This window comes from Drosophila sulfurigaster, chromosome 3, assembly GCF_023558435.1.
Source record: "Drosophila sulfurigaster albostrigata strain 15112-1811.04 chromosome 3, ASM2355843v2, whole genome shotgun sequence".
Lineage (NCBI taxonomy): Eukaryota > Metazoa > Arthropoda > Insecta > Diptera > Drosophilidae > Drosophila > Drosophila sulfurigaster.
Window position 1 is genome coordinate 27,363,826 of NC_084883.1, and position 23,130 is coordinate 27,386,955.

The window sequence follows — 23,130 nt, forward strand, 5'->3', positions numbered from 1 at the left end:
TGTAGAAAGTGATTGAGTATTTGAGTGAGAGAGATGAGTGAGTGTTTAGTGTTTGAGTGTTTAGGTTACGAGTATGTTTAGTTGAAAGGCATACCTAATTTCACCTCAATGACGTAAACCACGTAGAATATAATTACGGCCAAAACGGCATACATGCCCGTTACGAGGCCCAACGTAAAGTCCATGCTGCATGCACGCTCCACACACACACACACACACACGCACTCACACACAATATTCAATTGAGTTACATATGAATCACTTGGCTTATTCGCTTATTTGCTTAGTTGTATTTGCTTTTGGCCTGTGCATAAATATTTATATCTATCTTTAGTTTAATTAATAAGCTTTACGCTTCGCAACTGCATAAGTCAAATTACGCATACGCGGCGTTGTCGCGCAGCAAAATACCAAAACATTAATACAATTCTGTTCGCTTGAGCAGTCAAGAGTCCCCAGGTATTGGCTTACTCAGCCAGCAAATCGTATTCACACACACTCACACACACACACACACACTGACAACAACAACACATTTGCAAATCCCATTGTGGGCTCATCATTCGGCTAATGTTTGGTTGCGGTAAACATAATTAATAACCTGAACCCGAACCCCAAACTTATCTATTTTGCTTTACAAAAGGCCCCGTAAATTTCTTTATCGTTGTTTCGACGCCTTTCTGACATATTCCTACTTGTAATTCCATCTATCTATTTCGCATTTCGTTATTATGTTTATTTCTTTTTTTTTGTGTTATTGTCTAACGCTTCGTTGCCGTTACTCATTCATTGGGTTTTGCTGCTTGTCAAAAGATTGAAATGTATCTCACTTAGCATACTACGACTGGCATTAATGAAGCACAGCCATTAAACCGGACTAACAGACCTATTAGATCATGTAAATATTCTGTATTCAGTATTCTCTGTGTACAAGGTACAAAACAAGTCAAGTTCAGGTTCAGCTTTTGTTTTTTTTTTAGTTCACAGTTCAGTTCACAGTTCAATTCGGGATCAGATAATTACGAAAGTTATATTAAAAACTGTGCGATTAACTTTTGTTCTAGCATTTTCACATTTTATAGCGTAAACGTTAGTAGTTTCTTTTTAATTTGTATTAAAGTTCGTGCTTGAGGCTCACGATTTGCATAATCTGTGCGCATAATTTGTTGCTGGGGATTAGCCGATGGGCTGTCATTAATATTTATTAACGTTGTTTAAACATTTTCCCTGTTTTCTGCCTTTTTGTGACACGTTTGAAGCTCTGCAAAAATTTGTTGTACTTATTTTTTGATTTGGGGGTCAAGGTTGGCGATAACTTATGAACTGCCTTTTCAAATTTCGTATATCTCTAAGAATGTCTCAGTGTGTGTGTTGTGTATGTGTGTGTGTGTGTTATCTGTTATCTGCATGCGCAAAGCAAGCATATAACAGCGATCTCAAGAGCTGATTTACGAGTGTCTTTTTTTTTTCTTTTTGGAGGGGACTTCTTAATTTTATGTTATCATTATCACTTTTATGATTTTGGTTTTTGGCTTTTACTTTGCTCTACGCGTTAATAACGTTTTTTTCCTTCTTTCTTTTTATAATTTTGTTGATTACTATTTTATATTTTTTTTAGCCGGCGACGCGTTTTGCTGCCAAAAACGTTGCGATCGGAGCGCGTTGCGTCGAGCAACTGCCATCAACACACAACAATCTCCGTGTGAGCGCCAAAGCAACTCTCTCGCACACAACTGCAAAGTGCTCACCTAAACACCTAACTAAGTCTCACACATACTCGAGCAGCGGCATATCTCTGTAATGCCATACAAACAGTTCGCTTTTCGATGATGAGCATTTCGATATTTGTGGTCTACAGACACTTTTGCGAATGTTTTGAAAAAGTATCGAAAATTATAATTCATAAATATGTTAAAAAAATATACATTAGTATTCATAAATAAAACATAGTCTCTATAATTTTGTATTTTTATAATATTTCTAATTATATTTATGACATAAGCCACTTCAATATTATTTATGTTGCTCATGCAAAAAAAAAACTTTAACTTTAAAGTCGGCTAAATTCCAGTTTTCGAATTGTTTTGTTTCCTTGGTCTAAAAGTTATTTTTATGCAATCTTCTTTAACTGATTGACATGTTTATTTGCAATCAGCGTGTTAGCGTGCCTTTGGGATTGTTGCTATTAGTGTTTGTGTTGTTGTGCCTGCGAGGCACTTACATGTTTGAGTTTGTAATTTGAATGATGAGGCCAAGTAAAAAAACTAATAACTTGAAAACTCTTGGCAAACTCGTCAATTTGTTCGGAATTGTTTCGAACAGCCGTGTAAATCGTCAATTTACACCTGCTGCGAACATATTGGAACCAGTTGGACGCTTGGTCGCTCTGTTTGCTTGGGCGCACGTTGCGTATGATTAATGCGCGTATCTCAGTTTGTCATCTGGTTAAGGCCAACTGTGGCTACAAATGCTCAACTGCGATTACCAACTGCGCGCTGTATTGTGTATTGTCGGTACTTCAAAACTGTCAGAGAGGCGCTTATCAGGCCTTATTACGGCTGTCTAGAGTCTGTTTGGGTGTGTGTGTGTGTGAGTGTGTGTGTTGCTGTTATCAACGAGAATTGACCGCGATTTTAGTTTGTGTTGTGTTGTGCTTTGCTCTGTGTTTTTGTACTTGCTCTTTATTTTTTATTACTGAATGATAGTCAATGATTTCGGCAGTATTATCGCAGATTTCTACATTCTTTCAAATATTACGTATACGCCAAAGATAACAAGTATATAGAGAAAAAGAAAAGAGAACGAACTACGTGCGTTATTTTTAGATATACAATTTTTACGGTCATGATTCATGCCGGATGCGAGCTAGTTAACATTGAATTATACTACCAGTCAGGCTACAACAACAACAACAACAACGAAAATACTGGTTAGCTGTGGTTGGTGATTCAACATGCCGGGGCAAACTCGAAGGACATGCCTTGCTTTGCACACTTACCTCCTTTGAGCGCACGAGCGCACAAAGCGTTCTCCACATTGATAAGCAGGTTGCTCAGTTTCGCATGGTATCTATCAAACAGCTGCATGTCTGTGTGCAGTTCAATTACATTCAGATTTGAGTATGTTCAATGAGTTGTTGTTGTGATGAAAAAGTTGAACCAAAGTATGCAATGAACTTTTGCCCACCAAAAGCTGCAGCTTTCACCAAGCAACACAAAGTATGCAATGAATTTTTTCGAAAGCTTGAAGCTTTTGATTTCCAAATTGAAATTCGTTGATTTCTAATACTAATACTTAGTATAGATCTGCGTGATCTTTTTGTGTTAATTAACCTAAACACTTCTGTTCAATTAATTAGCATTTTATGCGATAATCGCTTTCAATTTAAATAAGTATATATGGGTTGACATAAACAACATTGTTGCTGAGCAGTGTAGACAAATGATGAATAATGCCGTAAGCGGCTCTTTCAATTCGCAACAATTGAACAAATTGTCGCGCTTTGCACTTTTCGAGTACTCGTTGACGGACAATTGCATTTGCACTAATCAAATCTATAGCAATAATCTCAGTCTGAGAATTTGTGTACTTACAGTTTTCGCTCTTGGACAATTGACCGACTTTGATGTGATCCAGATTGCTGCCAAGCATTTCGGCAACAATTTCCTCGACATATTCACGTATCCTGTTGCGTTCCTCGCCAGTCATGTTGGTCATGCTATTCGCTCCCGCTTGACTGACGCTCTCAAATTCTGCAAACAAAAAGGTACAAATTTAGTAGAATTCCAGGGTATCTTTCGTATGTCAACACTTACGCATTGAGCTGTCTGTGATGGGTATGTAGACTTCGCTGCGTGCCCGCAAGGGATAGACGAACTTTTGCTGATTGAAGCACATTTGCTCGGCAACCCACGAGGAGGTGTGGGCCAGCGATTGCTTCGAGCTGTGGCACAGCTCGCACTCCCATTGGGCATCCTTTGGCCGCCAGTCGGCGCACTTGATGCCACGGCACACGAATTTGCCACATGTGCAACACGTGACATAGCTGCAAAAATGGTTCTTTAAATTAGTTCAATGACGCGGACAAAAACACAAGATAACACCTACTTTTTGACACTGCTTGTATCGAGGTCCGCACCGCAGACATTGCAGCTTTGCAGCTCCTCGCCATTCTCCTTCTTCTCTTTCTTCTTATCGACTATTTTGCTGTAAGAAAGAGAATTTCGAATTTAATTTAAGCAAACAAAAAAGCATTATTAGTTGTGACGTTTTATGGGGAATAACCAGAACAAGAACTTATGCAAATTTTGCAAGATTTGACACAATTCCAGTCGATTGCTTTTGTCTACTTTCATTTTTAATATATTCTGATTTTGATTCTGTTACTGTATGTGATGATTATTGGTTTCGACTTCTGACGCAGAGCATTTTGCAGTTAGTTAAGCCTTAGCTGTGATAACCGTTAAAGCTAAAGTTAAATTCATAATTAAAAGGTGAAACATAGAGTTGAAGGTTGCCGTTTTTTGCGAATGCTTCTTATTTTATTCTGTTTAATTTATAATTTTTGTGTTTCGAAATGTTTATAATTAGTTGAGCGAAAAACAAAAGATATTAATTGGTTTCCATGTTTCCAAATTATAAAACAAGTTTAGCAATCTACTTATTAGTTTTACCTATCGATTTTCACATACACACACTTTTCCTCTGGCTCTTGTTGCGTAAGTGAAAATGTGAAAATGCGGAAGACAAAACCAGTTAAGCAGCTCGCTTGGCAACTGAAGAGTTAAAAAAGTAATGTAAAGAAAAAGGCGATGACTGGCAGTAATTTGTTTGTTTGTTTGTAACATACAATTCCACTTTTATTCAATGAATTAAACATGTTGCTCTTATAGGAAAAACACAATTATGTATCACACTTATAGAACCCTATAACTAATTTTTATTGATTAACGATAAATTGTGTAATGTGCGCACACACACACACACACACACATGATTATGTCAGTCATTTACAATTTATGCAAATTTCTTTCCACTCGAAAAACAAATACAAGTACTCACAAATATATACACATACATGTACTTTTATATCTACTTATATAAAACGTTTGAGTTGACGGTTGACAACGTGCTTAAAATATCAACATTTCATTTCATTTCATTTTTGGTTGCAATGAATTGCCAGAAAATTTCGCAAGACATCAAATTCGTTGACTTTAATCAAAAGATTATTTCCATTTTGCTTTTTACGTATTTTTGCGCGTATTTCAAATTTAGATCTATTGGTGAAAACTCAGTCAAAAACTTATACAAATAATATCTATCTATCAATCTATTGAGTAATTATTGTTGTTGCTGCTGCGCAATGCGAAGTTGTTGTTGTTGTTGATGAAATCTTCTGCGTCTGCGCGCCCAATGCTCATAGTTGTTCTCGAGATTCTCATAGTAAATATCCTCCTCGTACTCGCTGCCATCATCCCCATCCTCGTGGTTCGGCGGCCGTCCAAAGATGTGAGGATTCGTGGTCATCTTTAGAAGCACCACTTCCATGGTGCAGGCCATGAAAAGAAAGGCAAACACCGCAAAGCTGATGGGTGTGCACAACAATTTCTCCACTTGGCACACCAACACCGATGCGAACACCATGCTGAGTAATCTTTTGTCTGTCTTCTTTTGTTCAAGTGTGTTTTGTATGTTTAACTGTGTTTATGTGTTTGTGTTATTTTGGCACTTGTTGATGTCTTGTTGTGTGTTTATAGTTTTAATGTTTTTATACTGTTTACTGTTTGATTGTGAACACAGTGTTTGCTGTTGCTTTTGTTTTGCATCGCAATTTCAGTTTTCAGCTTTGTTTTTGGTATTGGAATTTTAATTGGATTTCAATGCGCGCGTTTACCATGCGAACCGACAACTTTCTCGCACCAGCTTTGGCTTTGTTATGAGCGCTGTTTACGCCAAGCATCGAGCGCCAAGCGCCCCGCGGCCAACAGCTGAGCGATGGCCACCGACGGAGACAGCGACGCCAGCAGCGACTGCGACTGTGACTGTGACTGCGACAGCGAATTGCTCATACGACGCGTGTTCGCAGCTCATGCCGGTTTTTGCATGAGAGAGAGAGAGCGAGTCTCACTCTGAGAGCGTGTCTGTCAAACAAACAATTCGCCAGACAAGCTGCTAGACAGGCAGACAGAACCCGTTGATGACGTAAGAGTTGATGTTGAGTCTCGCTCGCTCCCTCAACTGACAACAACTTTCAGCTGGTTAATTGTAAAAAATGAAGAAGAAGTGGCCAAGCTCTCTGGAGTCTCTGCTGGACACGCTGAGCTGAGCTGAGCAGCTGATGCAGCTACTACTTTTGTTGCTGATGTTGATTAATTAATTAGCTAGAATCTTGTTTAATGATTCCTCGCTGACTTCATTATTCATTGCGAATTGAAATTGCTCAGATGGAAAAAAAAAAACAAAAATAGATAACGCAAATAACGAATGTAGACAACAAATTCCGCAAACGGGTTTTGCCAAAAATAAATTTAATGCATAATTCTTTAGAGTTAAGCGATTGGAATTATAATTAATTTGTCTAATGATGCGATACTCAAATTCCCTTTTCTGGTAGCTATTGATTAATAAATGGCGCCTCAAATTACACGCAAAATGCGCTGCAAAAACGAGTTTTAGCGACCAACAAAAACAATAAACAAGCAATCCTATTCATGAGAGATTTTTATCAAAAAGCCGCTAAATGCTACGTTAATTGTTTGTTTCATGTACTCGTACTTGAATTGTTCGCCAGCCATTGCCAGTGTCATTGCCTTGTTTTGCTAATCTCCAACTATGTATAATTGCTCAATTGTGACTTTGCTCGTTTGATTCGTGTACATGTAATTCACGATTTACAGCTAGCACTCAGAGTGTCGCATTCACAGCATTCACTTGTTAATGCTAACTGCAAATACGACAAAATGTAGCTACAACAAATTTGCAAGCGTTTGCAATTCACAAGATTGTTTTGCTGACCTTCAAATAAAAGCAGCCTAAAACTAGGCAACACTAAATTTCAAAGGCGCCTGTTGGGTATGCAACAAAATTTTGTAAATTTCGTAGTGGAGAGAAAAACTTAGATAACTTGAATTACTTTGTTGATAAAACGTAGCGATAACTATGTCAACGAAATATTTATTTTAATTGATTGATATATTCATTTATTACGCATTTGACTGCTGTCTATAAATCTTATTTTCACTTTAACCAACAGCTATGCAAATAATTTGTAAAGTCGCTAGAATTACCCTACTCCTCATTAAATCAACTTACACTTTAACGTATCTAGTTTACTTTTTCCACCATGGCTAATAGCGTTAACTCGTCATAAAAATCTAGCTTAATATGTTGCCAGTATAATTGCATTTGTGTCTCCTTTGGCACATCATCGTCCACAGTCTTTATTATCCCCATTTTGATTTGAGGTTAATCTGTGTGAAATTTGTTAGTCGCTGCAGTCGCTGCAAACTCGCTTTTTAATATAACCACTTTCATAAGTCACACAGTCGATTCTCAGACACACACACACACACACATACACACAGTTACACATTTTTGTGGCACTTTTAAGTGCGTCGTGACTTGAATCGTAATTCAACCTGTTTGATACGCGCATCAAGAATTTGATGTACATCATTTGGTAAAGCAGGTTAAGAATCAGATAAATATGAAATTTGTTTAAATTTTAATTGAAGAGAGCATTTAATGTGGAACAAGCTAATTAAATGAACTACAGCGCTTTCAAAGCTGTTTTCAAATAGGTCACACTTCTCATTAGTTTCTCTCAGTGTACAAGTGCATAATGAGTGCGAGTATTTACATGCGTTGACAGGCGTCAATTGTAATTATTAAGCCATAAGTTAACTTTCCATTTATGCACATCGCGTCTCTCATTCTCCTCACAAATCGTGTCGTATCTGTGTCAGTCACAGCTCCAATTGAGCTGAAAGCGTTGCTTGTTAGTTCGCGTTAAGCGTCTCAGCTGATTGTTGATTGAACAATTGGAATATATATATGTATACTAACATAGGTGTGTATGTGTGCTGCCATTACAATAATATAATAAACAATAAACAATCTACTAATTAAGTTTGCTGTTTACCACTCGTTTCTTCCCTCTTTTGTTTCGTTTTTTGCATAAAAGGAAAGCCGCACAATTGGGTTCTAAGTTGGCCAATTGTTATGGCCACTTTGTGCTGTTATTTCTTTAGCTTGGCTTAAACACAAATTGACCGTTAGCTCAGACTTGTGGTTCTTAACGATTTCCGCTTTGGCCACTTGCCAAATTCGTACAAACAAAAACAGAGTTGACATAATTGTTATGAAATATTCGTGTCGATAGACAATTGGTAAACAAATCAAATTGCTTGTTGGCCAATTACAGCCACGCGAATTGGCGAATCAATGTTTGTATTACACAAGCTTCAATAATGCAGAGAGTGGCTGAGGAAATATCAAATTGGGAGCCAGTTACCAAGTTACCTGCTGCCAGCTGCCAAATAAGACAAATGCAACTCACACATAACAACAGCATCAACAACAGCCACAACGACAATAACAACATCAATAGAGCAACAACAAACAACAACAACAAAAATACAATATATAAGCATTAAAATGCGGCATCAATTATGTCAAATCGCATTTTATGTGCAATTTTTTAAATACTCTCGAGATAGTTTTGCACTTTTTTCCCACACGCAAACGTAATCAAGCCGAGCGAAACGCGCCACACGTAACTGCAAATGATAACGCGTTAAAGTATCCGACTGACACGATACCCTGTTCAGCCCAGCATCTTATTTTTGTATTACACTTTGACTAAAACTATGCTAGCTGAAGATTAAGATACTGAGCAAAGATATCTCGATTCAAGTAGACTTTTTTAGTCTTACAAATCGCGAATTTAAATTATTTCTTGACTTGGTGTCAAATTATATTTAAGAATTCAATCTCACTTTATTTATATATATATATGTATGTTATATCTATCTATATATTACAGTATACAATATGGACAGAAATAGGTGGTAATCACTTGGTGCGAGATCCGGACTATACGGTGGATGCAATAGAACCTCCCATCCGAACTCCCGGAGCTTCTGGCGCGTCACCAAAGATGTGTGTGGCCTGGCGTTGTCCTGATGGAAGACAATTCGGCCTCTGTTGATCAAAGATGGACTCTTCTGCATGAGTGCTGCATTCAAGCGGTCCAGTACAGGTCCGAATTAAGCGTTTGGCCATAGGGGAGCAGCTCATAGTGGATGATTCCCTGCTAATCCCACCAATCACACAGAAGAACCTTCCTGGCCGTCAATCCAGGCTTGGCCACCGTCTGGGCAGCTTCACCGCTTTTCGACCACAACCGTTTGCGCTTCACGTTATCGTAAGTGATCCACTTTTCATCGCCAGTCACCATCCGCTTCAAAAACGGGTCGATTTTGTTGCGATTCAGAAGCGATTCCCATGCATTCATACGGTCAAAAATGTTTTTTTGCGTCAAGTCGTGTGGCACCCATACATCTAGCTTTTTTTTTAATCCAAGCTTCTTCAAATGGTTTAAAACGGTTTGATGACTCATGCCAAGCTCTTGGCCGATGCTACGGGTGCTACTATGCCGATCTCTTTCGATCAATTCGGCGATTTTATCGCAATTTTCGACGACAAGCCTTCCGGACCGTGACGCATCTTCGACCACCTCCGCACCAGAACGAAAACGTTGAAACCATCGTTGTGCGGTGGAAATGGAAACTGTATCGGGTCCATAAACTGCACAAATTTTATTGGCAGCATGAGTTGCATTTTTTGCCTTTATCGTAGTAGTACTGTAAAATATGCCGTATTTTCTCTTTATTTTGCTCCATGTTTGTGACGCTATAACTCACGAACGACTCAAGACAAACAACAATAAATCAAACACGTGTTAGCGCGGGAAAAGAGCTTTCCAAAAAGGTATCGCATGAACCGATTCGATAAATAGAACTAGAACTACGCGCTTGCAAAGACACCTATCGGAAATACCGCAAGACTTTTTGGCCAACCTAATATTTATTAGTAAGTGAAATTCGAAGCAATGTTTATTTATTCTATTATCACTTCTGTTGCTATTCTTGATACAATCTGTATTGTGTACTTAACAAGCAGAATACTACAACAGTATTTACTTTCTTTTTTTTCAAGGTAAAGCTAAGAACCAGGTGACCAATAAAACGTACTTTTAGCAACATTGAAAATCAACATTTAAATTATTTCGATTAGAATTATTGCCAATTTAAATTTCTATTATTCTTGATATTTTTGGTAATCTAAATACTAAACAATGTGTATTCTTTTCTTCAAGGTAAAGCTAAGAAGTTAACAAGTCTTAATTCCACAATACTTTTTGTTAGCTTTGTATGTCAGCATTTGAATAATTTCAATCTCGGGAGTGGTTGCAATTGTTATAAAAACTTTTATTTGTTTATTGTTATGATTTCAATATATTTGGGATAATATACTATTTAGTATCAATTAAAATTTGTAGCTATGGTTATTATTTCTATTCTATTATAAGTTCTATTTATATTCTTAATGCAATTAAATTCGAGTTTAGAACCGTTTAAATGCTACAAAGCAATTGTAATTCAAGCATACTTTTGTTCTTTTTGAAAGCAGTGACTCAAATAATTAATTCAATTCGAGCTCTGAAATGTTTAAATGGTAATATTTAAAAGTAAAAGTATTCTTTTTCAAAGCCAGAGCTAAAAACCTAAAGAGCTCGTGCTGTTTTCTAACGTTTTTTTTTATAAATTCATATCAATTTTATATTTTTCTATAAATTAAATTAAATATATGATATTTTTTAGAAAGAAAAATAATCTACATTGAAAAAATGTTTATATTCGATTTTTTCGATCTTAAAAAGAACAATCTTGATATAAGAATTTTTGGTTGAAACAATCTAAGATTAAAAACATCTTATTTTAAGATTAAAATGTTGATTCAAGATTATTTTATTCTAGATTGAAAAGAAGTTTGCAAATCTTGATTAATTAACTTTTCGATTAAAAAAGAATTTTGTTCTTGTTTCTTAAAATGTTATGTATGTTGCAATTCAATCTGAATTCTGTCCCCAACATTTGAAAAACCACGCAATTTGCATACTTTTCTTGCAGTTTATACCCCACCCTTGCTCTCACCCTTACTCTAGGGTATTGTGAAAATCGAATTGAATCTGTAAAGCTGCTCACTCTCGCAGCAAATGCCGCTGTGGTGCCATCACCCGACACACGACACCAGCTTTGACTTCAACTTCAGTTTCAGCTTTAGCTTCAGCTTTGTGAAGTTATCTAACTATGCGATTCGCTGCACGTGCGTCTAGCTTTGGGCTTTAATCGTGCGTCTCACGTAGCAAGTTCAGTTGGTTGGTGGCCCAGCATATCGCATCGCTGGCAAAGAAACGTTTGCCACAACTCACCTGAGCAGACGCTGGGCGCCACACTGCAGCAGATAGGCGCCTCCAATGAGACCCAGCACACTGGACAGGCCCAGGAACAGGTTGTGGTTGCTCTGATACATTGGTAACTCCAAGAGGCGGATGTATGGTCGCATGCAACGTTTCCAGCACTGTGAATGTGATGGTGTCATTGTCGTTTATGGTTTATGGTTTATAGTTTTATTTCAGCATTGAAGCACACAACTATATTTATGCGACAGCTCCCAACCAACTAACAAATTAGGCCCACTAAAAAGCCACTAAAGACAAACCCGAATATTTTGTGGGATTATCAGTTGAATGCCAACGTAGTTATCACGCAGCCATTGACTTTGCTTGAGGCTTATCTAACAAACACTAGAGTTGAGTAATAAATTTAAAACATTGAATACTCTATAGTACTCAAGGTATTTCAGTTTCATTATAGAATCGAAAAGGGAAAGTGATGAAGAGCTTTTTCTTTACAGCTAGAGAAATGCTGCTTAAAGCTACTGCTAATTGTATGACTGATGTTTTCATCATCTAAGCAGCTTTCGGCTTGACTAATCAATTATAACATTAAGCCCAAAGCTTGAACTACTAATTGCATTTGCGATGATTAATCGTTGATTTTAGTGTCACTCTCGACGGCAATTTTAAGCACAGGTTGTGTCGTAAAAAACTATTATCTCTATACAAGTATCTCAACGTGTGTTCACAGTAATTGAATTTAATTTTTGGACTAACCAAAAACTCGTGTTTATAGCTGCTGCTTATCAAGCGACACAAAGAAAAACACACACACATAATTATATTGTTTATGTTCTTGAGAGTTTAATAAAAACTGTTTCGGTTGTTCAACATTATCAATCACGAATGCATTTGTTTCTCCTCCTCAACTGCTCAACTGCTTTGTTTGTCGATTCCAGATTAAGTGTTTCAGATTATTACTGAATACTGAATTTCCTGTGTTTATCACACTCTTGAGTAAAGTCTGGCTAGTTGGCTAGCTGACTAGTTGAGTTATCTAACACTTGGCATCGTACTGGTAGGTTATGTGCTTCAATGCAGTAAAATAAAGAGATCATCATTAAAGCAGATGACAATTCACTTGGCACAATATAAAGTTATTTGCTTTTGTATTATTTTTCGTTCCGTTCAACTTCAACTTCAACTTCACTTTGCAAACTTTGCATAAATAATTGCCAAAGTCGAGAATTTCTTTTGGCAATTAAGTATTTTTACACCGATTATCAATCACTTTGTTTTCATGCTGGAATTTTTTACTTAATTTTATTTTCAACGGCCAACGGCCGAAACACACAAACGCTAATTGCCAGTTGATTGGCCAGGCACACTCCAACACTTTGCCAATGCCACATCGACATCGACATCGTCGTCCACTTGGATATGCGATATCATGTAGTTGATTAAGATCACGCGACTTTGCTGTCCATTTTTTTTTTTTTTTCAAGCTTTTGTCTTCTATCATCGCCAATGGGCCACACACAAAACACTCACTTACACACACACTCACACACTCACAGTGTTTTCCCAGTTTTTCCCTGGACACGATCTCAGAGATCTCCCAACGAATGGAGCTCAACTTTGCGACTGCGACTTCGACTGCGAACGCGTTATTAACGTTTTTTCCTTTATTATTTTTTCATTTTGCAGTTTCGCGCGATTTGTTTAACTGTTTTTACTCTGCTTCTTCTAGTTATTGTTACTCCGCTTATTGTTGTTTTTTGTTGTTGTCGTCGTTGTCGTTGTATATAGCTGGGTATTATATAGTCTTGTGTTTTGTTTGTTTTAGCAACAACAACAACAAAAATGTGAGGTATTCGCCTTGCGGCTTTTGATTTGATAACAACGCGCCTCGAGTACAATGATAAATAAATAATCATAAAAAATAAAGCAAAAAAAATGTATATAATACGAAGAAAAAAAAAACAACGCAACGAAATTTCACAGATAAGTGTTAAGATTTTTATTTAGAGGTTATATCACAATCGCCTTATAATTATTCCAATTTTGTTCAAGAGCAATATATATATTTTCTGTTCGATGGAAAATTATAACTTATAGGCGGGTTTATTTATTTGGCTATTGATCAAATTTCAGGTAGTATTTTTTTTTTGGGAGGGGAATTTGTTGTTTTTGTGTGCGTTGTGGCGAGTATCCAAAGTGGAACTGGAACTACTTAGTCATACTCATTTGTTAGTCAGTCTAAAAGTCGCCATAGAAATGTGACAAAAATAAATCGCGTTTGTCGCTCAGATAACGCGACCCAAAGACCCGAAGACATAGGAGAAGAGGGGGAAAAGGGGGACGAACAGAAGAATAAAGGGCAGCTCAATGACTTTGGCTTGTTACGCGCTTGTGGCAGGTTGCATTATGCAAATGTGTGGCTGCCACACAAAGTGCCACCTGAACTTGGACAACTATCTCTGAAAATCGATGGCACTTTGAAATGGGTTTTGCTTCAGGCGGTGCTTGAAAGGGAATTCGTTTTGCATGAGGCCAATTAATTGGCATTAATCAAATTAATTATGAATGGAACTGATAAGATATCTGCCCTAAATTAAGCCAAATAATCAGTGAGATAGTGTTGAAGGTAAAGTACTTATTCGAATAGTGCTAAATGTATTGCAAGTTGATAGTTTGTTTATTTTGATAAGCTTTCAAAAGTGCTGATGAACTGGACATCAGTCTAAACTATATTTAGAAATCAGACTAAAGAATTTAATAACAATAATCAGCAGAAAATACTACAAACTATAAGAAGAGATTAACAATCGAATGTATAACAAAAGAAATACCTAAGATGTGATATTCCGATTACCATAAATTGATTATATTTACAATATCAAAAAGATGCTTTGAAGTTGGGTTAGAAATTCCAAAGCGAAACTTAAACTAGATCTTATGAATATATCTATCTATATTTATAACTTCTTTGGCACTCACAAAATGACAACAAAGATTTCTGTGGGAAAGAAGTCTGGAAAGAAAGTACCTTATGCTATACTTCGCAGTTTCTACATCGTTTTTTACGAATTCTATGTGCTTAGTTAACCAAGAAAACAAGCACAAAGTTCGGAAACTCCGAGATGTTTGGATGTTGCCACTTTAACGATGTGTTCACGTTAGAGTGCCTGACTTGGCAATAAAAGCGATTGGGCTGAAGATGAGTAATGAGTTGAGGTTGTTCTTTAGTTTTTTTTTTTATTTTTGCCTTTTTTATGCCTCACTCAAACGCGTGTGTGGCAAACGCTTGATAGTGGGAAAGATAGAGACTCGATCTCACATTCGTTTCGTATTCCCAGAATAAAATACTCTTAAGATGCGCATCGCATTATTTTATTGTCGACTGCACCTGTGATTTTTGTCATTTTCGGGCAATTTCCTCTTTGCATTGGGGTCGACAATTTACATAAATAATTGAAAAAAAAGAAGACGAAAATGCAACAATAACAATGACAATACTCGTAATAATGCAGTTCTTGCACTTTGTCTTGCGGTAATAAAAAAAAGATGCATTCATAGCGCTCCCAAACAAAATGCTAATCAAATAGACAACAAAACTACAAAACGAAAAAACGGCAGCTGCAAGTGCGTTGTTGTTGTTGTTGTTGTCGTCGATCTTCAGAGATCCGACAAAGATGTTTGCCAAGCCCATCAACAACATCCGTCAGCGTCAGATGCTTCAAGCTCATGAATATTTTTCATATTCCCTGCCCTGAGGGTAACATCATAAATTTGTAATTATACGAGCATCGCGCACATTCGATCAACTATTTGGTAAACTTGAAAAATATGCGTTAAAAATATTTGTCTATAATGGCGTTGCCGAAAGAGAAAACTTTTTTCTTTCTTTTGGATATGGGCTTGGCTAGGAAAACTAGCAAAAAACGTAAAAAGAAAGCGAAAATTTGGAAATAAAAACTTGACGCAATCAATTTATAGGCGCATTAAAAATATTGGAATATTTGACACTTCAGAAATATAAAAAAGGTTTCATTGCGGAAAATGCCACACGATTTAACTATAAAACTTAAATTTACTACTTTGAAGTAATTGCTTTTATCCATTGGAATATGCAAACAAAGATGTTGTAAGAAATATGTATATAGTGTGTCATATGGAAAGCTGTAAAATTAAATGAACAACCATTTTCAAAGATTCTTTCGGTAAAACAATTTCATTACAAAAGCAGCTTAGTATCAACTTAACATCAACTTTGAGCCATCAGGGAATGTATCTAACAGGCAGAAGGAGGTACCCTCGATCCCATAAAAAATATAAATATATTCTTCTCTATTCGTATGAACACCAACATATTTTTCAGAGACTACAAGCAGTAGAGTTATTATGACAGCAATTATTATAGCAATATACCAAATATAATTATTGGTATATTTCAGTATGTTTGGTATATGAATCTGATATATTTAAAAAATAATACCGCAATGTTTCACCAAATTTGGTATATTTTATATATGGTATATTTTTTATACTTTTTCGGTATATGAATCTGGTATATTTAAATAACAATATCGCACTGCAAGCGATAGAGCTACTAAGGCAGCAAATATTATATCAATATACCAAATATTCATTTAGGTGTATTTCAGTATTTTTCCGGTACATGAATCTGGTATATTTAAATAATACCGCACTGTTTCGCTTTTCTTGGGAAGGTGTATAGGGTATCTCACAGTCGAGCACACTCGATGTATCAAAACCAGTTTCTATATTAAACATTAATGCAGTTGCTATCACTCTAAGTTGAGATCATAAAACAGAATTAACTTAACTCATACAGCAAAATTAATAGAGAATTCTATTAATAATAAAACCAAGGTGAATCTCAGCATGAATTTCTTTCACTCTATCATCAGTAGTTGCACAATAATGATGACTAATTATTGGAATATTTGTTAAAAAAGTTGTCTTTAGATTAGATAGCAGTAAATGTGGAGAGTGCAACTCACCTTAATCTATCGCGCAGCAGCTGATACGTGGTGTGATCCCGCTGCAGCACCTGAAGAATGCGCTGACATTGCTGCAACCGCTGACGCAGCTTGAGGCTTTGTGCCTCCATCTCCGTGTCGAGGACTGCGATGCCACTGTCCACGCTACTGTTGAGCTGATGGACAGGACTGTTCTCCGTGCTGCTGCCGCTGTTGATGTTGATGTTGTTGCTGCTGCTGTTTGTTGTGGTTGCTGCTACTTCCGCTGCAAGCGATGTTGCAACTGCTGTTGCCGCTGATGTTGCGTCGACTGTCATCGTTGCTGGCTGTTGCTGTTTGCTGTGGTTGTTATTGCTGTTACTGGCTTTAGGTATTTGGCGAATTTCGCGCTTTCGTTCGCTCGTTCGTTTGAGGCACGCTAGTTTGACGTTGACCCCCTCTTGACACACAAACGTAACGTTCACTTTTAATCACAACATTTTTGCCAACGCGCTAAGCCATTTCCGCACACACACACACACGCGAAGAGGGATTTACGCACACACACAGATACCGATCTTATGCAAGTGGATGTTGCATATAAAAGTCGAGTGCGACCTGCCTGGGAACCAGCCGGAGGCGCCTCAGCTTCACGCTTCCAAGTTCACTACTCAATGGAATTCTCGCTCACACACACAATTTTCAGTTCACTTCACTTCACTTTGCTGTTTCAGTTTGCTTAGCTATTTTTATTTCTCTTACTTTTTCTTCATTCAGTTGTCGCTCGACGCGCATTTTTGTTAATTACTCGACCGTTATTGCCATTGTTTTGCCTTGTCTTGCCATGGCTTTCGGCTGAGGAGGCGCTGCTGTGCTTCTTTATTTTTTTTATTTTGCGTGTGTTCGTATTTTCGTTTTGCTTATCAGCCACAGCGATATACAAATTTAAACGAGTGGCGAAGGAGGAGGCGCAGCGACAGCGTTTACTTTACTCGTGTTTATATGAAATTTTTGTTTCGTGCTGCAAGCGAAAAAAAAAATATATACATTTTGAGGTTTACTTTATGGCCACAATAAACAAGTCGCGTTTATTGTTCTTAAAGATAACGATATGCCCAAAAACTGCGAGAGAGAATGAGGAGAAGCCAGCAGCCGGTTCCTCACACACGGAAAAGTGTTGCGACTCTCGATTCGAGTCGCGTTGGTCTACCAAAAACTGTTGCTGCTGCTGCTGCACCCAAGAGCAATGTGGCAATAGCAACAGCAACAGCTATAGCAACAGCAGACGCGGCATGTCTCAGAAGCTCAAGTTGTAGACTATTTTCAGAGTGATATGCGAGCACATTTTGCCGCTACGCCTAAATATGTAAATTGCTGAGACCTAGAAAGGCACGTAGTACCGCATTTGGTAATTTCGTTTAATGCACTGCCATCGATTTGCATGCGGGTTGTCGTAGGGGGGTCAGTGGGACAGCAACAGCAACAGCAGAAGCAGGTGTACTACGAATATGTATGACAACGACAACGACAACATCAACTGACAACAAGCCCTCAGCGTCGCATTTGCGAGAAAGCTGCTCGGCTGCTCAGCTAATCTCCTCAAGCGCTGCTCATCAAGCCAAGACACACACACACACACACACACACACACACACACACACACACACACACACACACACACACACACAGAACACAGAACACTTTAGTCGCATGTGGCAAGACATTCTCAGCCCCAGGGCAGAGAACAGTCAACATCAAGTTGGCATTTACAAAGATTTGCAAATCAAAATCCGCCGAATGAAGTGAAATTCTAAAGCAACGCATACGAGGGCAGCTTAACAAATTAGTTGTAATTGGGCAAAGCAAAACAATTAAATATGCAATTGAGGTTATCACGCTTTCAAACTTAACTGTTATTGGAATTTTAAGAACCACTTTTGTTTTGCTCATTTCTAGAAAAAACACGATATTGTGCTGCATAAATTTTATGTTAAATTTAGAATGTTTTCAAGTGAATTGTCATTAAAAAACAAATCCGATAATTATTAAACCTGTCAAATCTGCATAAATTGCTTAGAACGGGTTTCGCAATTCCAGCTAACAAAAAACAATAGCTATTAAGTTCCTACAAAACTTCAAGAGTGCACCTCGCTCAGTTGCATATGTGGCAGCTAGATGCGGAGTTGGGGCAGTTAAATAGATGACATGAAATGCCGCAGACTCAGTCAAGAGTCTCACTTGATGATGGGAATGAGGATGACGATGACGATGATAATGATGATGATGATGATGTTTGCCGCTTGGCCATTTGCTCAGTTGCAGATACATTTGCTGGTACAAGATACACATGTATCTTTGTATCTTTTTGTATCTCTGTGACTGGCGAAGCATTAAACAAGCGACTGAAAAAGACGATTTTGTATCGCATTTGGACAAGCGGACAAACAGACAGACGGACATTGAAGACGCACTTGTTGATTGTTTTTCTATTGTTGTTTTGCGTCTCGAACATTTCGAATGCTCAACTAAAAAGTTCACTTGTCTTCTTTTTTTTTATTTTTGGGGAGGCAGCTGGAAGATTGAAAGACTGGCCCCTGGTCAAGACAACAATAGAAATTTAGTTGTCTGTCAGGTGAAAATGCTGTCGGTGTGTTTTTTTGTTTTTGTTATTTTTGTGAGATGGGGGCATCTTTTTTAGGCGCATTTGGGACTCACATAGTCGTAAGTGGAAAATTCAGCAAAGCCAAAATGATGATGTGCGGTTTATGCAGTCGAGCATAATTAAAAATGCATTTCCGAATGCAGTTGGGATGGCGGCATCGTCGTTGCCATTGGGGTCATAGGCATTTTGCATATCATTTGGCAACTGAATTTTCGTTTACAGTTTACAAATGCGATATGCAAATGGCCAAGTGGAGAGTTGTCTAATCTCCACTCGTCTCCACTCGTCTCATCTCGAGTCGACTCGAGGCGGCCTTTGTGGGCATCAAATTGATTTAAAATCCAGATCTCTGTCTCATTGCCCAATGCCAGGTTGTAAGTTGTTTGCTGTGTGTTACGTGTTGGGGATTTGTGCAATTTTCACACAATTGTTTCGCATTGCATGTCGCATTAAGTGGTTACAGTAACTAATTTGATAATTAATTAAACAATGACAGCAATTCTGCATGCAATTGGGTCACATTTTCAAATGGGTCGGACGGATGTAAATAGTATAGTATGATGCTATCATATTTGATGGGTCATACTTGATGTATGCACATATAAAATACAAAACACAACAATTTGCAATTAGTTAATCAGCCGGCTAAGTACAGACATCCACATCAGCTGACGATCTCTTCACAGCGGGCAAAAAGCACTTCATTAACATTTGTTGGCTGTTGGTTTGTTGGCTTGTTGGCAAATATATTTTGCATGCCGGCGCAAAGATGATTGATGTTGCTGCTATTTGCTATTTGCTTGTTTATTGTGGTGTCTGTTTGGCCAAAAAAGGGAAATTTGGTATTAATTACGCGCAACGCTTTGCCAGATGTATCAATATTGCTTTTACTAACGGTTTCACACATTTTTCACCCGCTTAACACAGTAGAGGGAGGGTTGCGAGGAGGGAGGAGGGAGTTTGGAGAGACGAACTGTCGATTCATTGAGAAATTCAACAACTTGGCTACAACCGCAACTGCTGAACTGAAGCTGCTTAGACGCCAAAACGCGCCTGACAAACGGAAGTTGGTAAGTAATTTAAACGCTGCCACAACGGCTGCGTTAATATTGTTAACTGATGCTGGCCGATTGGTTTTGCTTTCAGCTTGCTGCAGCAGCTTTTCATTGCTGCTGCTGCCGCTATGGAAGTTGTTCGTTACCTAAGTAATTGTCTTTCTTCCATGCGAGTACGAAAAAGTTGTTTCTTAAAAATTGGCGGCTGCTGTTAATGAAAAACCAATCGATCCACACTCTACTTAATACAACGTTAACACTCTCCTGTGTATGGAGTCTACTACACTCGAACAGTCTGACGGAAGCAATTTGCTGCTCTTTCCGCCGTTGCTTTTATTTCTCACAGTCGGCTTCGAAAGTTAGATTCGCAGGGTTGCATTTGATTTCAATGCTAAGCCAGTGACATTGACACTTATCCGCTGCCCCCCGCACTCCGCCCCCATTACTGACCATTGTGACTCTTACACTGTTTGTCCCTGTCCACTTGTCACTACTTTTCGTCATTTTATTATGCACTCATTTTTCGTTTGTTTGCTGTTGTTGTCGTCGTCTGTCTGCTTTGCGCATGAGTCGCTTGTTTTACTCGCAGCTTAACACTGACATATCGCACGCTCCAGTGACCCACTAGGAGTGCACACAATTACACTCGCTCTTTCACACACGCACACAATTAGAAAAAAGAACTGCAAAGTCCCCAAGGGTTGCCTGTTGATCGCGCTCTCATTCTCTACCATTCGCATTCGAACTGTCCATGAGCCCTTTTTATCATAAGTTTCGGCGTTGCGCTTCAACGATTTTAGTTTTCAGTTTGTAGGCTAAGGTTCACTTATCATTGCTTATTGCACGACACGTTTTGTTGGTTTTTTGTTTGAAACATACAATACGTTAAGCGAAATATACTAAATTAATAATAACAACTCTCTTAGCGTACATTTACTTCGAATCCCGTTGATGCTAACTCCGCTCTGACGTTGCGTGAGAGTCGCGCAAAGGTTGAAACGCGAATGAGCCGTCGACGTCGACGCTCTGGAGTCGAGCTTCGAGCTGCCTGCGCTCAACTCAACTTATCGCAGCTGTTTGTGATTGTTGTTGTTGAGCTTGCATTTTGCTCTCTCGCGTGCTCGCTCTCTTTGTAATTTACCTGACTCTCAGCTGCTACTTGTTGTTCTTGTTTCACTGTTTACTGCCGCTTGCTGTTGTTATTATTGGCTGTTTTGTTCTGATCAACAGCTGGCGGTGCCATTTGGCAATTTTTAACTGGATTTTGGGAATAAACTAGTTTCTGACCGAGGGGTTGTAGTATATAGGGTTGTTTATCTGGTCGCCAAGGGCAACTTCATTCACAACTTCTTTTCGTCTTTTTGCCATTCATTCTTTTCTTCCATTTGCGCCTTAGCAATGCCTGCTGCCAAAGCTTTTCTCTCTTTTTGTGTCACACGACTAAACTTTGGTACTTTGCACAAGACGCAGCCCATTAATTTGTATGCATAAGGAAGCGACGCGAACGAAGATGGGAAGTGCAAAAAGCGAGCCGTAAAAGCACTTAGAGATCCCAACGAACGAAGCCAACACAAGTTCGTATTCGGTATTCGGTTACACAAGTTCAGTTAGAAAGAAGTTGAGCTATAAATACACCCAGTTTATGGGTCGGTCAAGTGATTCGGGAAATGCCCTACGCCAAAACTGTCTAACTGACCAACTGACTAGTTGAGTGCTGCTTGTCCAACTTGTCCATGCAAAACGATGCGGCAACATCGCAGTATAGCATAGCTTAGTATACTGACTGCAATGGCAGCGACATGCACGGAATAGGAAGCGTTTAACTACCTATGAAAGACATTTGATACGTCAGGCGGACCAACAATAGTGACAGCGATATCCACAGTTCGACATACACACACACACACACTCTTACACATTTACGCGCTTATAAGCTCAGACTGAAAGAGTGAAAAATACCCTGGGATGTTCAAAAAGGGAGTGCGTCACATGAAACGAGGCAACTCTCTAATTAAATATAAAAGTCAAGCAGACTAAATAAATAAAACAAGCTCCTTAAGTCTTTAAAATATCATATTACAACTAATTTAATGACTCTATTTTATTATAAATATATTGAACATATAATAGAATTTAAAGACATTGCATCTTCTGTCTGTTTAGTTTATTACAGGGTATCTCTCAGTCGCTGTCCGTTAGCTGCTGCGTTCTCAGTTGTGTATTTTTTTAGCTTTTTGTTTTGTTTTTTGTATTTTTTATAAACTTTTTGCGTCTGGCTGGCGCAGCTGCTGCTCTTGCTGCCTCTGCTGGTCAACAGCACCGGCACATTGCACCTGACACGAGGCAGAGAGGCAGGCACGAAGCCAAGAGAAGAGGCAAGGCGAGATGGAGGCGCTTCAGTTTTGACCATTTTTCAAACATTTTGCCACTCACTTTTTTTGCGCACATCGTATTGATATGAGGTGTTCGAAGCATATGATATGTATGTGTGTGTATTAAAGCTTGCCTTTTACCCCCACCTCAACAACAACAACAACAACAACGACAACAACAATGTAAGCAGCAACAATCACCGTTGCTTAAAGCCTGTCTAATGGCACACAAAGTTGCCCATCATCCTGTTGGAATTCCGCCCAAGTCATCATCAGTCAACACTGTCACCCGAACTGAAGCCGAGCTGAGGAATGCACAGAACATGATTGACCGTTAAGATAGGCATCAATGGAAGCGTGTGCAAAGCACGAATGATGAATGAAAGAGGGAAACGAAACGAAACGAAAAAAAGAAAAACAATAACAAACACAGCATTGAAATCCCATGGAGACGCATTCCACAAAAGGCAGCAACAACAACAGCTGCTGGCAAATCGTGAGCTAGATCTTTACATCAGAGACATAATTCAGTTGCCAATCAAATTTATTCGCTAGTTAGCGTCCAACCTGGTGAAAGTAATTCAACAAAACC

General features: G+C 38.4%; 2 protein-coding genes across 9 annotated transcripts in view; both read right to left on the reverse strand.

Moving 5' to 3' along the window:
• The window catches only part of LOC133843489 (calphotin), a 38,310-nt gene extending 17,066 nt beyond the window's left edge, over window positions 1-21,244 (reverse strand). For 2 of the 8 annotated variants that reach the window (XM_062277070.1, XM_062277068.1), the window contains exons 1-5: window positions 11,498-11,646; window positions 4,108-4,206; window positions 3,816-4,045; window positions 3,594-3,752; window positions 2,999-3,088 (exon numbers count right to left, since the gene is read on the reverse strand). In XM_062277070.1, coding sequence (XP_062133054.1) covers window positions 2,999-3,088; window positions 3,594-3,752; window positions 3,816-4,045; window positions 4,108-4,206; window positions 11,498-11,631 — 712 coding nt within the window. In that variant the 5' untranslated portion in view covers window positions 11,632-11,646. Of the gene's footprint in view, window positions 1-94; window positions 363-1,539; window positions 1,668-2,998; window positions 3,089-3,593; window positions 3,753-3,815; window positions 4,046-4,107; window positions 4,207-11,497; window positions 11,647-16,491; window positions 17,471-21,097 lie in introns of those variants that run through there. The other 6 variants (XM_062277071.1, XM_062277074.1, XM_062277073.1 and 3 more) reach the window with 5 other exon arrangements.
• Window positions 4,826-5,936, reverse strand: LOC133843500 (uncharacterized). Its single transcript, XM_062277098.1, has one exon. The coding sequence runs from the start codon at window positions 5,644-5,646 to the stop codon at window positions 5,344-5,346; it is 303 nt and encodes a 100-aa protein (XP_062133082.1). The 5' UTR covers window positions 5,647-5,936; the 3' UTR covers window positions 4,826-5,343.
• Window positions 21,245-23,130: the final 1,886 nt, after the last annotated feature.

Excerpts from the sequence above, each read along its gene's own strand:
- LOC133843500 (XM_062277098.1), bottom strand. The coding sequence starts at position 5,646 with ATGGTGTTCGCATCGGTGTTGGTGTGCCAAGTGGAGAAATTGTTGTGC.